General features: G+C 37.7%; 5 protein-coding genes across 5 annotated transcripts; 1 reads left to right on the top strand and 4 right to left on the bottom strand.

The window, feature by feature from the left end:
• Positions 1-1129: 1129 nt before the first annotated feature.
• Positions 1130-2653, bottom strand: RHIMIDRAFT_45260 (uncharacterized protein). The gene has a single exon (XM_023615262.1). The coding sequence runs from the start codon at positions 2584-2586 to the stop codon at positions 1360-1362; it is 1227 nt and encodes a 408-aa protein (XP_023463417.1). The 5' UTR covers positions 2587-2653; the 3' UTR covers positions 1130-1359.
• A 610-nt stretch (positions 2654-3263) lies between these two features.
• On the bottom strand, positions 3264-3977 carry RHIMIDRAFT_262294 (uncharacterized protein). The gene has a single exon (XM_023611594.1). The coding sequence runs from the start codon at positions 3958-3960 to the stop codon at positions 3448-3450; it is 513 nt and encodes a 170-aa protein (XP_023463418.1). The 5' UTR covers positions 3961-3977; the 3' UTR covers positions 3264-3447.
• A 731-nt stretch (positions 3978-4708) lies between these two features.
• Positions 4709-8641, bottom strand: RHIMIDRAFT_218399 (uncharacterized protein). The gene is made up of 9 exons (XM_023607353.1): positions 8476-8641; positions 7748-8421; positions 7157-7699; positions 7001-7105; positions 6785-6948; positions 6253-6733; positions 6034-6197; positions 5787-5979; positions 4709-5735 (listed from the first exon to the last, which is right to left on the bottom strand). Exons 1-9 carry the CDS (start codon positions 8594-8596, stop codon positions 4875-4877), a joined length of 3306 nt encoding a protein of 1101 aa, XP_023463419.1. The 5' UTR covers positions 8597-8641; the 3' UTR covers positions 4709-4874.
• A 647-nt stretch (positions 8642-9288) lies between these two features.
• RHIMIDRAFT_45320 (uncharacterized protein) lies at positions 9289-9924 on the top strand. The gene is made up of 2 exons (XM_023615263.1): positions 9289-9659; positions 9720-9924. The coding sequence occupies exons 1-2, from the start codon at positions 9488-9490 to the stop codon at positions 9866-9868; spliced, it is 321 nt and encodes a 106-aa protein (XP_023463420.1). The 5' UTR covers positions 9289-9487; the 3' UTR covers positions 9869-9924.
• Positions 9925-9979: 55 nt separating this feature from the next.
• On the bottom strand, positions 9980-10636 carry RHIMIDRAFT_240388 (uncharacterized protein; the record flags this gene model as incomplete). Its single annotated transcript, XM_023609366.1, has 1 exon — positions 9980-10636. One exon carries the CDS (start codon positions 10634-10636, stop codon positions 9980-9982), a length of 657 nt encoding a protein of 218 aa, XP_023463421.1.
• Between the last annotated feature and the right edge of the window lie 902 nt (positions 10637-11538).

Here is an 11538-nt window from a genome sequence, read left to right on the forward strand (position 1 = left end):
TTAAAAGATAGACGTCGATCTACAAAGAGTCCTGATACATTATCCACATTAAGATATTACTGTTCACAAAGAATTGACACAGCCAAGCCGAGGAAAGCAGAGCATCCAAAAGCACAGCTTAAATATGATTGCGCTGGCGCATTAACCATTATTATCGATCTATTGAAAAAGTCTGCGCATGTTACAGTGATACATAAGCACGCCCATCCTCCGTTTGTCTCTCATCATCATCAAATCAAGCATCAGCAACAACAAAAAAGACAAACTCAACCGCTGCAACAACAACAACAACAAAAGCATCAGCAACAAGAAGATGATCAACAGCAAAGGCTACTAAAGTTGACTAAACAAAAGCAGCATCAAATAAGTAAGCAGTTTGAGCAGTTGAAGCAAACAGTAAATGAGATTGGACTATTACTAGATTCACAAACACCTTATGCGAACGAAGGTTTTCTAAAGGTGGCAACTGAAGCTCTGACAGAAGCGAGCGAGATGGTGAGAGCCTGTAAAGCTGTCGAAGAAAATTCAGACGTTATTTATCCACCTAATAAATATACCCTGCATTACAAAAAGAGAGGTGATTATGGTAATCTCTTTTAATATGACATTAGTAAATAAAAGATGGTTTTATTCATGTGATATATGGTATAATCATGATGACAATGATGATGTTTTAGCTTATTTTGAAGCTGTGTTTGTGTTATTAGGCAAAGAAGACGAAATGGACTTCATATCAAATGTATCGTAATCTTCATCACTTCCTTCGTCTTGTTCGTCTTCATCATCATATTCGCTTTCTAAAAATATGTCATCATAAGGTTCATCTTCATATTTCCATTGTCTGTTAGGCATTGGCTGATGATATTCATTGTCTTCAGGATGGTCATCATCTGCATAAACATAGACCTCACAGTTATTTGCTTCATCATCGTCATCATCATGGCGGTTTAACTGGTTTAAATCCCTATATTGCTTGTTTCTGTCGGGCAATGCTGGTGCTGTGTTTGATGTTTGCTGTTCTTTAGGCTGGCTTAAATCAGCACATGGACTCATCAAGGGTCTCAGATAATTGATATATGACTCTCTGACGGTTGGGTGAGGGCATTGTATTAGTATCTATTTATAGCGATTTCACTTAGTCTGTCATTCCACATCTGCGTGATGGTTTCAAAGGCTTACCTTGGAGATTTTATCAAATCCCGACAGCATCAATTCCAGTCTTATCTTTTCCTGCTCGCGTTCGTCATAGCAACCAACATAGCTTGTTGGTGGCGTAGTGACTACAGTACGGATGAGGCGTAGATGTGTAACCTGTGAAACATGTTTTATAAGAATGTATTCCTGAAACTAAAGCGAGAGTTAACTTACAATGTAGTCCACAACGCCTTCCTCCGTCATGACTGTACCAGAACTGTCTTCTTCGTTTTGACTATTTGCTCCTTCGGACGAGTATGTATCATTTACACCTTGCTTTGCCTTGATTTGTCGGTAAGCACTCTTAAAGTCATAGTTGAGCACTTGGGCCAAAAACGTGATTGTCTCAATATGTCGCTCAACTGTGTACTGTAGTTCTCTCATCCAGGCGGTGTACCTTGGCTTTAATTCGTCACGATCCCACTCGTATTCTCTACCAATAATCTGACCATTCGGATCATTTTCCATAATCATCTGCAGAATTTCCTGTGGGTCGGTCTTGAGAGTCATGGGGAATGGAGCACTGTGTTTCTGTTGACTCTTCTTTTCTTCGTCATCCACTAATCGATCTGTGGGTCTATCAAGCAATAAGCGACGGAGGACATCATAACCATGGACGTACTCGACGTTTGGTGAGCAGTTAGTCTGGAGTGTAGCTAATGTGCATAGCAGATTCAACAGCAGACTGCGGGTACTAATTTCAAGCCCATAGACTTGTTTTTGTTTCTTACTGGCGGGTCCAAAGAGGATGTCACGAACATGCAAAAGGGCTACCGGGTTCAAAAGGACGATCTGTGTGCCCATCGGTTGATGCGTCATGATTGTCTTTAGACATTTACCGAGATGCTGCAAAATCCTATTATCGTTCGGATGTCGCTTGGGTGCCTCTTTCATCTGCTTGAATAGGTTTGCAATGGCGTCATAACCTCCAAGGGCCAAGAATTCACTTGTCCAGCTGACGACAACACTTCTCAGAAACACACGAAGGTCAAGCACTTCTGCATCATCCAGATCACGCACATGAGTCATCTGAAGCAAATGGACAAAGTATTCAGGAGTTGACTTTAGTTTGCTTCGGCGACTAGTGCTTCTGATGCCTCCGTTCTCGCTAGGTCCAATTCCGGTACCATTGTACAAAGATGCTCTTGTACGACGGTATCGTGCAGTAGGTGCCGTCTTTGCCTTACCAGCTGCTGTTGCTGTTGTTGGGTTCATGCTACTGTCTGTGTGAAAGAGACGATTGAGGTCTGCGTCTGACGAAAAGTGATGCATGTTCAATTTAGATTTGTTTTTAAGACCAAAAGTTGCTTTTAAAGAAAATGTAGGCATGACATTTGAGAAGGAAGAGTTCTTCTTGAGTAAGGCAGGAGACTTTGAAGAGCGAAGGAGCATTTCTTTTTGTTCAAAGGTCAGGTTATTGACGCTGCTCAAATGATCTGCCGAAGGAGCATATTCTCTCTAAATAAACAAAGAAATTATTAATATTTGTTTGATTTTTTTTTTGTTCGTATGCTTTATTACCAGTAATAACTTGAACTGCTCTTCAATGTCTTCTACTTTCTTTTGAGATGAAGAAACGGCGGGAGGTGTCACTGTCTTTCGAGACTCGGTGGATACCGTCTGTATTGGCTTCTCATTGCTATTAGGCGGAGGCGTTGGCGGTGTACTGGGTAAATGAACAATCGGATTCTCAAGTTGAACGGTCCGAAGCGGAGCAGGTGCATTTGAAGTGGATGCTGGTGGACGATAGTTGGAACGACGAGACTGAAGAGAAGAGTACATCGAATCCACCCTCGAAGACGCTCGGTCATCATTGAATAAAGAGTCTGCATTTGACTCATTCTCTTCTTCTTGAGGTGATAATTCTCCTGATGGACTATTGGATGTCTTGTTCTTTTTCGGATTGAATAGAGTTGACACTCTATTTAAAATTTTGTGCTGCGAGGAAGAAGAGGGCCCAGGAGTAGGTAGTTGAATATCGACGACAGTAGTTGATGAAGATTGTATTTGAGCCATTACGGGATGATAGAGACAAAAAAAAAAAAGAAAGAGATAAAGAAAGGGACCTTTTGTTATTTAAAAGAGCTGTTTTTAATCTTTTTCCCATATTTGGTTTTTACCAACATCAATTGCTCTTTATAGTAATTTTGTTACACATGTTGTCAAAAGGACTGATAATAAAAGCTTTTATTTATATGAATGAAGTTATTGTTTACAGAAATATGCAGATTGAATTAAATATTATTATTATTATTAGTAATGGGTACAGTTTATCCATGCATTCATGGTATTCACGGGAGTTGTTATGGGCGATTCGTTGCTAGGTGATGAGGAACTGTCAGAGCCATCAGTTTCAGTTTCAGGACAAAGTTCAAGTGATTGGACGAGTGGGTTTTTTTTATGTTTATATAGACTATTGGATAACAAGGGACTACTACTATTGCTGCTTTCGTTTAACTCGGTCATAAGTGATGAACTATTTGTAGCGCTTAATTTTGCCTCGATCCTAGCTTTGAAATCCATAAAACTGTCTGAGGTCATTGCCTGTTTTGCTCTCCCTGGCCATCCATCATCAAAAAGGCATGTGCTTTTAATTTCTGGTAGAGCATCATACTCTGGTTCATATTCATGGACCGTAGGTGGATCTAGTGAAAATGATACTTTTCTTTTGGCGATAGTTTCCTCTTGTGGGCTGTCTATGGGCAAGGACACCTTGTTGGTATTGTGCTGTAGCTTGACCAGTTTATGATTATGTAACGGAGTCATTTAAAAATAAATAAAAAAATAGAAAGAAAAAAAAGATAAACTATTTCTATTATTGCCATGACTATTAAATAAAATAAGAACCAAGCAAAATGGATCAGGATATGGCATGAACTATTAACTATATTCTGATTCGCTCGATTTTCGTGTTACCATGGAGATTGTATTTTTCATGCTTTAAAAATTAAGTGCAAAAAGAGTTTCAAATGGACAAAACTAATTGGTCAATGAGTGGGTAACATGTTCTGTAGTGCGCTCCAACTCGAAAAGTTTACCCCAATTACATCTACAAGGAAAGTTAATTGGACAGATAATGAAAGATGTTCAACCACAACCAATGGACCCGTTATTAGCCTGTTTTTTTACAAGATGAGTGTGGAACAGGAAACGCCTGTGCTCTTTACTTCATTAGCACAAAAAGCTTTGACGCTCTTATGTCAAACGTGAAGTCTTGGCATTTCAGAAACCGGCGATCCTTATTCCAGTTATCCTAACACTAATCAAGTGACCACTGTTCTTTTTGAAGGTATTTTCTTCATCAAGGTTTCCTAAACTCAATGCTAATGGTATGAGATATCATAACAAGGTTTAGAAGGCCCACAAAAAGTGAGTCATCAACTGTAAAAAAAACTACAGTCTTTGAATTACTGCTCATCGGCTAATGCAAGATAGCCCTGCTTTTAGTTGTGCATAGTGGTGTCTTTTATTTCTTTTATCTAGAACATACACACACACAAGCATATATACAGGGCTGTCTTTTCTTACTAAATGACAAAGCAAGTGTCTTTGCAAATATGTATAAAAATAAGTAAAGCAAGATATAGAAAATAAAAAATAGAACAAGAAGTGATTTGGGGTTTGAAATAGGAAGGGAATTTGTTTTTAGTTTATTGAAATGGAATCGTTTGCATATATCATCAATATTTAGCGCGTTTAAGAGCTCTCTTTTCGTCATCCTCGTCTCTTTCGATTTGTCTCAGCCATTGTCTGTCTGTCATACTATCTGAATAAACAACTGTTTCTTTCACTCGTTGTCCTCTGCCAAACACTGAATCTAATGGATCAGCTTCGTACATGTCCAACATGGCATCATTTCGATATATCTCTGGTAATTCCCATTCCTGTATCAGCCTTTCTGGTTTCTTGCCACTGTTCTCTCCATATTTCCTCTTCCAGTCTTCCAAGTCTGTTCGTTGTCTTTCAAGATCAATCTTTGTGAATATTGCGTATTCCTGGTCCGAACGCTTTAATATCGTGTTTAATTCCTCGTCATCTAATTCGTCACTCTGTTCTTCGTCTCTTGCATTACTTTTGTCTTCCAATAAGGATCTCAGGAAGGCCTCACGATCCTCTTCTGTGCTGCGGTGATCAAATTTACCCGCCTGAATCACTTTTCCGTCAATGTCTAGCTTGTACTGCGCTCTTGCCAGAATATTCTCTTCAACCGAATCTTCTGTGATCAATCTAAAGATACGGACTTCCTTTGTCTGACCAATACGATGAGCACGATCCTGTGCTTGTAAATCTTGGTGCGGGTTCCAGTCAGAGTCAAAGATGATGACTGTGTCTGCCGTTTGTAAATTAAGTCCGAGGCCACCAGCACGAGTGGATAATAAAAATATAAAATAAGGTGAATTAGGTGCATTAAATAGTTTAAGCATGTTGGATCGGTCGTCAGCCTTAGTTGAGCCATCTAATCTCAAATGTCGATAGCCTCTATAGATACAAAAGTCTTCCATAATATCCATAATCTGAGTCATCTGGAAAAATACCAATACCTAAAAATATATACATTAATATCATCCTATAAATACTCATATATTACTTACTCTATGGCCAGTTGCTCTCAGCTTTGGCAGAATGCGGTCTAATAGGTCAAATTTGCCTGATACACGGTAAAGCAACTCATTGCTCACTTTGTATGGGTTGACTACTCGTTCAACTTCTTCAAATACAAAAGGATGATTACATATCTTTCGCAATTGCATAATTGTGTTATTTAAACCCTTGATACTTGTTTTGCTATTTAAAGACAGTATTACTATATGTTGAATACTATCAAAGAAATATATTTACCCATTATTCGAATTCGAGCCAAACAGAATACCGTATTTCTTCATTTGGGTGTACAGTTTAGCTTGAAGGGCTGACAGTTTACATTTGATCACTGTTTCAATTTTATCAGGTAACTCTGATTCTACATCTTTCTTCAATCTTCTAAGCAAGAAAGGTCGAAGCACCTATAAACGAGTCAGCGTCTCCTTTTTTCATTTTCATTTTTTTTTTTTTTTTTACCTTGTGTAAACGCTTAATGATCAGCAGCTGTTCTTCTTCGTTTAACTCTACTTTATCTTGTACGCCTTGGTTATTAAACGGTGTATTAAACCATTCTTCAAAACTTTTAACAGAATTAAATATCTTGGGTAATATAAAGTTTAACAGCGCCCACAGTTCGGGTAGATTGTTTTGTAAAGGTGTACCCGTCAAGATGAGTCGATAATTTGATGTGTAGTATTGTCTGAGTACGATCGTCAGTTTGGATTGTGTATTTTTCATACGATGACCTTCATCAATAATCATATATTTCCACTTTATCTTTGACAGCGCAGGCTTATCTTTGATGATGTAGTCAAACGTTGTAATCAACACTTGAAAATCTCTGTGTCGAATAGACTTTTTTTGTATCTCTTTACGCACCTCAGGCGGTCCCTTATAGATGACAGTGGTTACTGAAGGCGCCCATTTTTCAAATTCAAGGGCCCAGTTGGTTAATGTCCTACACATGTGGTTAAATACACATCCCCAATCTATATACTTTTTCACTTACGATAGTGGTACAATGATAAGGAAAGGTCCATTTTGCTGCTTTTTCTCGATCAAATAGGTGATTAAGCTAATGGTTTGGATTGTTTTACCCAAGCCCATTTCATCTGCCAATATACCATTCAATCGATTATTATAAAGAGATACCATCCATTGGAGGCCTTTGATCTATTGAATATAATATTTTAGCTTAATTTAAAAATAGCATATCTTATATTACCTGATATTCCTTCAACTTGCCACCCACTAAAATATTAGGCTGTGAAACCTCTTCTTGAACACGGTGTGCCATCTTGTAATAATCTATCCTCTTTCCATTTTTATCCTTTAAAATAGTGTCAATAAACATACACATTTCGTTTGAATTGGAATTTACCGTCAACATCATTTCTTCATCTATCGGTTCATCGTCATTCAAGCCACTATCTTCAAACTGCATGTTTTCATTCTGCTGCTCTACCACAGCTTTCGTCAGCGATTCTAAATAGGCGCCTGTTTGTTGTAGTAACAGTGTCAATCGTGTATCCTTGGCTTCATCAATCAATTTAAGATAGGCCTCTTCATCGTCATTACGAAGTGCTCGAATACGGTCCTTGGATCGTTTATCTGCCTTTCTTTGTTCTTCCTTTTCAATATGGGCGTGGTATTGTAGAATGGCTTTACCCAGCTTACCCATCTTGGCCTGGTGCGCTTTATGCCAAGCAATCAAATCTCTACCTTGATTACAAACTGTCTGTAGATAATCCAAGTGTCGCTGTTTCTCCTTCTTTTCTCTGTCAATTCGTTGTTGTCTTTCGAGCTTTTCAGTCAATTTGGCATCACGCAGTGTTCGCTTCATTATCTTGCGATAAGAAGTGCGATCAACTGAATTTGCCAATCGACTTGCCTCCTCCAGATTTTGAACCACCTCCTCACGTAGCTATAAAGAATTGAGTTTATTGCACATCCAATAGCGTATCATTGTTACCTTTTGTTGCTTATCTCTTAATTGCAACGAGCGAAGTTGGACTATATGCTTCAATCGTTCAGGAGAAGCTGTCCTGACTGTTTCATCATAATACTCCGTCAACAAATAGCCCAGTGGTAACTTTTGTTCGTCGGTTAATGTTTCCAGTTCCTTCAAGCGATCTGCAGCTCTTTTCTCTATTCTTCTCTCACGTTCAGATAAGACCGTCAAAGGATCAAGCCCTGCTGGTAATCGCTCAGGTAAGAGTAATCGTTGCTGTCTTGATGAGTGAGCATGAGATCTATCATGTCCGTATAAGAGATCATATGCTGTAATCTTGAGGCCCTCATTTAATTCATCAGTAACCGTCATCTCTTTTTTATCTTGTTTGATTCTATTATATTCTACAGCTTGCAGATAAATGACATCCACCAATCGCTCAGCCATCGTCTTGGGTGGTGCTGAAGGTTGTTCTGATACCGTAGATCCTGCTGTATTCATTATTTGATCTTGACCAATGATGCCTGCAGGGTCGTTCGGTGTCTGTATGGCTTGAGTAGGTGCTGTCATTCCTTCTGACTTGGCTGGCACTGAAGATATGGGCGCATTATTGTTTGCCAAATTTTGTGATAAAAGATTATAAGCAAGCATTTGATACTGGAATGCATTGTTCATAGCTCCATCGTTATTGGCAGCTATATCAATAGATAAGGTCAACCAAACACATTTTCAACATTACAAACACTTACTATTGATATTATTAGATAATTGCTGTTGCATCAAGTGTTGTTGAAGCAATTGAATCTGCATTTGCTGCATTTGTAACTGAGTGGGGGTTTGACTACCGTTTGACATCATTGGATTTTGCATAGGTGGCGGCGTTGTCGAGAACTGTTGCTGTTGCTGTTGTTGCTGCTGTTGTACGGGTAGTCGTGCTGGTTGTGGAGGTAGTTGCATTGGTTGATTTGGAATTGTCTGTTGAAGATGTTGAAAAGCAATACTTTGTTGACGGTGAAGAGTTCTCAAAAAGTTCATTAACTGAGAAAATTCATTTTTACCGTCTTCTTTTTCTCCAGCTGCCTGTAGTTGCTTTGCTCTCTGCATATAACAAAGTTAATAATGGTAAAATATTTTGTTGTTTATTTTACCTGAAGCGCAAGGTTTAACTTTTCTTTGGTTAAAGAAGCCAAGTCTAAATCGACATTATTATTGACAGCGGTGGTAGAAGTTGACGGTAAGTTGTTGTTATTGTTCATGATCAAACGTCGATTTTGCTACTTTTTTTTATTCTTTCTAAGGAATCAAGAATAAGTTTACATTTCCTTTTAGAATAAAAACAAGAGAAACAAAAGAGAGAAAACTTTATTTTGTTTCTCTTTACTTTTTTATTTTTTACCCGCTTTGCCCTTTCAAAATTTTTTTGGCACACCTTACTTTTTTCAATAAACGGAAAAAAAAAATGAAAAATAATGAGTTTGAAAACATCTTGTTGGCTTATGACGACACATTGCGGGAATTGAAAAAGATGATCTTTTTTCTTTCTTTCTTTCATTATGCTTAGACCAACATATACCCGTCGTCCTTTTCATATACTAGTAATTAATGATTATAATATAGTGAGATAAACATTAAGAACCTCAAGTTAATAGGATCACCTGCGTCAGGGAAACGTTCATTAGCTAAAGAGCTATTGAAATCACGTCATGTGTTCTATTCAATGTAAGCAATCCTATATTATTCAACCAAACAGCAATCAACCTCATGTTTAGGAATATTGCAGAGAGTTTACCAAAGAGAAATCTTGATCGAATAGATTATATTCTTATATTTGTTGATATGACAAATACAAATAGCCTACTTTTAATGAATCAATTACTTGAAAATATCTCACCAAAATATCTATCAACCAAGGTGATCATTATTGTGACAAAAGGTTCTTTTTTTATTGTTATAATAATCATACATGCATCACTAATTTATTTTTTCTGTACAGTCGATTTAACAGCAAGTTGGGCATTTGAATACTCTGAACTTGATTCTATCGCTCAATTGTTTCACGACTTGCAGATATTTCGTGTCAACTTAACAGTAAAAATACATGATGGTCATCTATTCATATTTCTTACTATTTTATTAGAATGATTTACAACGCAAGCTGACATGTGAACAAATCACTCGACTGATAAAGATCAGCACACTACAATATGAAAACTTGAATTCATACATATTAAAGACATTGGATGACAGCTAATATCACAATTTAGCCATTGCATTTCTATCATCAGCTATGGTTCCTTTAAATGTCTCTATGGCTTCTTTTCTCTTTTCAAATTTACGAGTCCAGGTCGATAATTTGGGAGCTATTTCTATAAAGATCGATGCCTCAGGAAGAGCAAAGATGACCGCCAAAGCAGGATAGACAAAAAGATCTGCCCACGTGAGTTGCTGGCCACACAAGTAGTCACCGTCATCTGGCGTCATCGCTTCTAATTCAGCCATGATAGGCTTTGCCCTTTTGATAGGTCTCACTAGAAGCTTTGTAATTTCATCTTGACTCTTACCAGCTGCCTCACTGAGTAATCGACGCCTACATACATCTTCGACAATATAATGAAATACATAGTCATTTAATGCACTGATCCACTGAGCCATCTTTACTCTTGTTTCCAAGTCCTTGGGTGTTAGTTGTGACGAAAAGACGGTATCAATATATTCGCGTATAGCCATCGTCTCAAACACACGATGGGTTCCATGTATTAATGTTGGAATGCGACCAAAGGGATGATGAGCATAGGCAAGCTTACTATGAGGGTATGCATGTTGAAGCTTGAAGGGGACACCTAGATAAATCAAAGCCATACAGATTGTTCGTGTATATGAAGACCAGCTGGCACCTATAATTGTAGGCATAGTATTGTGCATTTTCTACCGAGAAACAAGAAGAAAAAGCGAATAGTTGTATATTCTGCTTTCCCAGGGGGGCAAATAGGGTTTTCAATGTATTGTCATACATTTATTCCAAACATGGCAGCATATTTCGTTTGTTCAATATACAGTGCTTCCAACAAGCAACGTAGCAACCAATCAAAATCGATGTCTCTGGGTGCATTAGACGAGTCGTGACAGTGGAGTTTAATGTAACCGCGGAGTGAAATAGGTGACTAGGCTGTACCCCTTTTTTTATATATACCCTTCATGCTCTGCTGCTTTCTTTTTTGTTTGTGTGTTCACAGAAAACTAGAAAAAGTATGAGCATTTATATGCATTTATTATATTTAACTAACAATAAAACAAAGTTTCTGGAAACTACTACTTTCTATGGTTTAGGTTATCTGCCCTGGTAGAGTTTATCAACCAACATTACAACCCAAATATGCTTAAATCAATAAGACATTTTTTATATGCTCAAGTTGATTACGGCCCCTTCCAACAAAAGAAATTGAATTAATTGGCGCAGTAAGTTCATTTTGATGGATCAAGATAGAATCTCTTATGCTGTTCGCGACTCTTCCTTGTAAAAGTAGTTATATTAATAATACTTGACCTCCTTTGATAGTTTGATAACTTGTAAATAGTATAAAAGGATTAAAATTCAATAAGGAGAGCAACAACGTTTGAACAAATTTAAAAAAGAAAACTCTCAGATTTCTACTTAGCAATTTTATCGCGATACTTCTCGCTGGAGTTACCGATACTTACACTCGACAGTTTAAGTGCTTGTTTAAACTTAAACCACCATACAGTATATCGTCGACAAACAAAGTTTGCAAGTCTAAAAGAACTTCAACATCCTGATCAGTTTTTTTTTTTTT

The sequence above is a fragment of the Rhizopus microsporus genome (assembly GCF_002708625.1).
Source record: "Rhizopus microsporus ATCC 52813 unplaced genomic scaffold scaffold_16, whole genome shotgun sequence".
Taxonomy (NCBI): Eukaryota; Fungi; Mucoromycota; class Mucoromycetes; order Mucorales; family Rhizopodaceae; genus Rhizopus; species Rhizopus microsporus.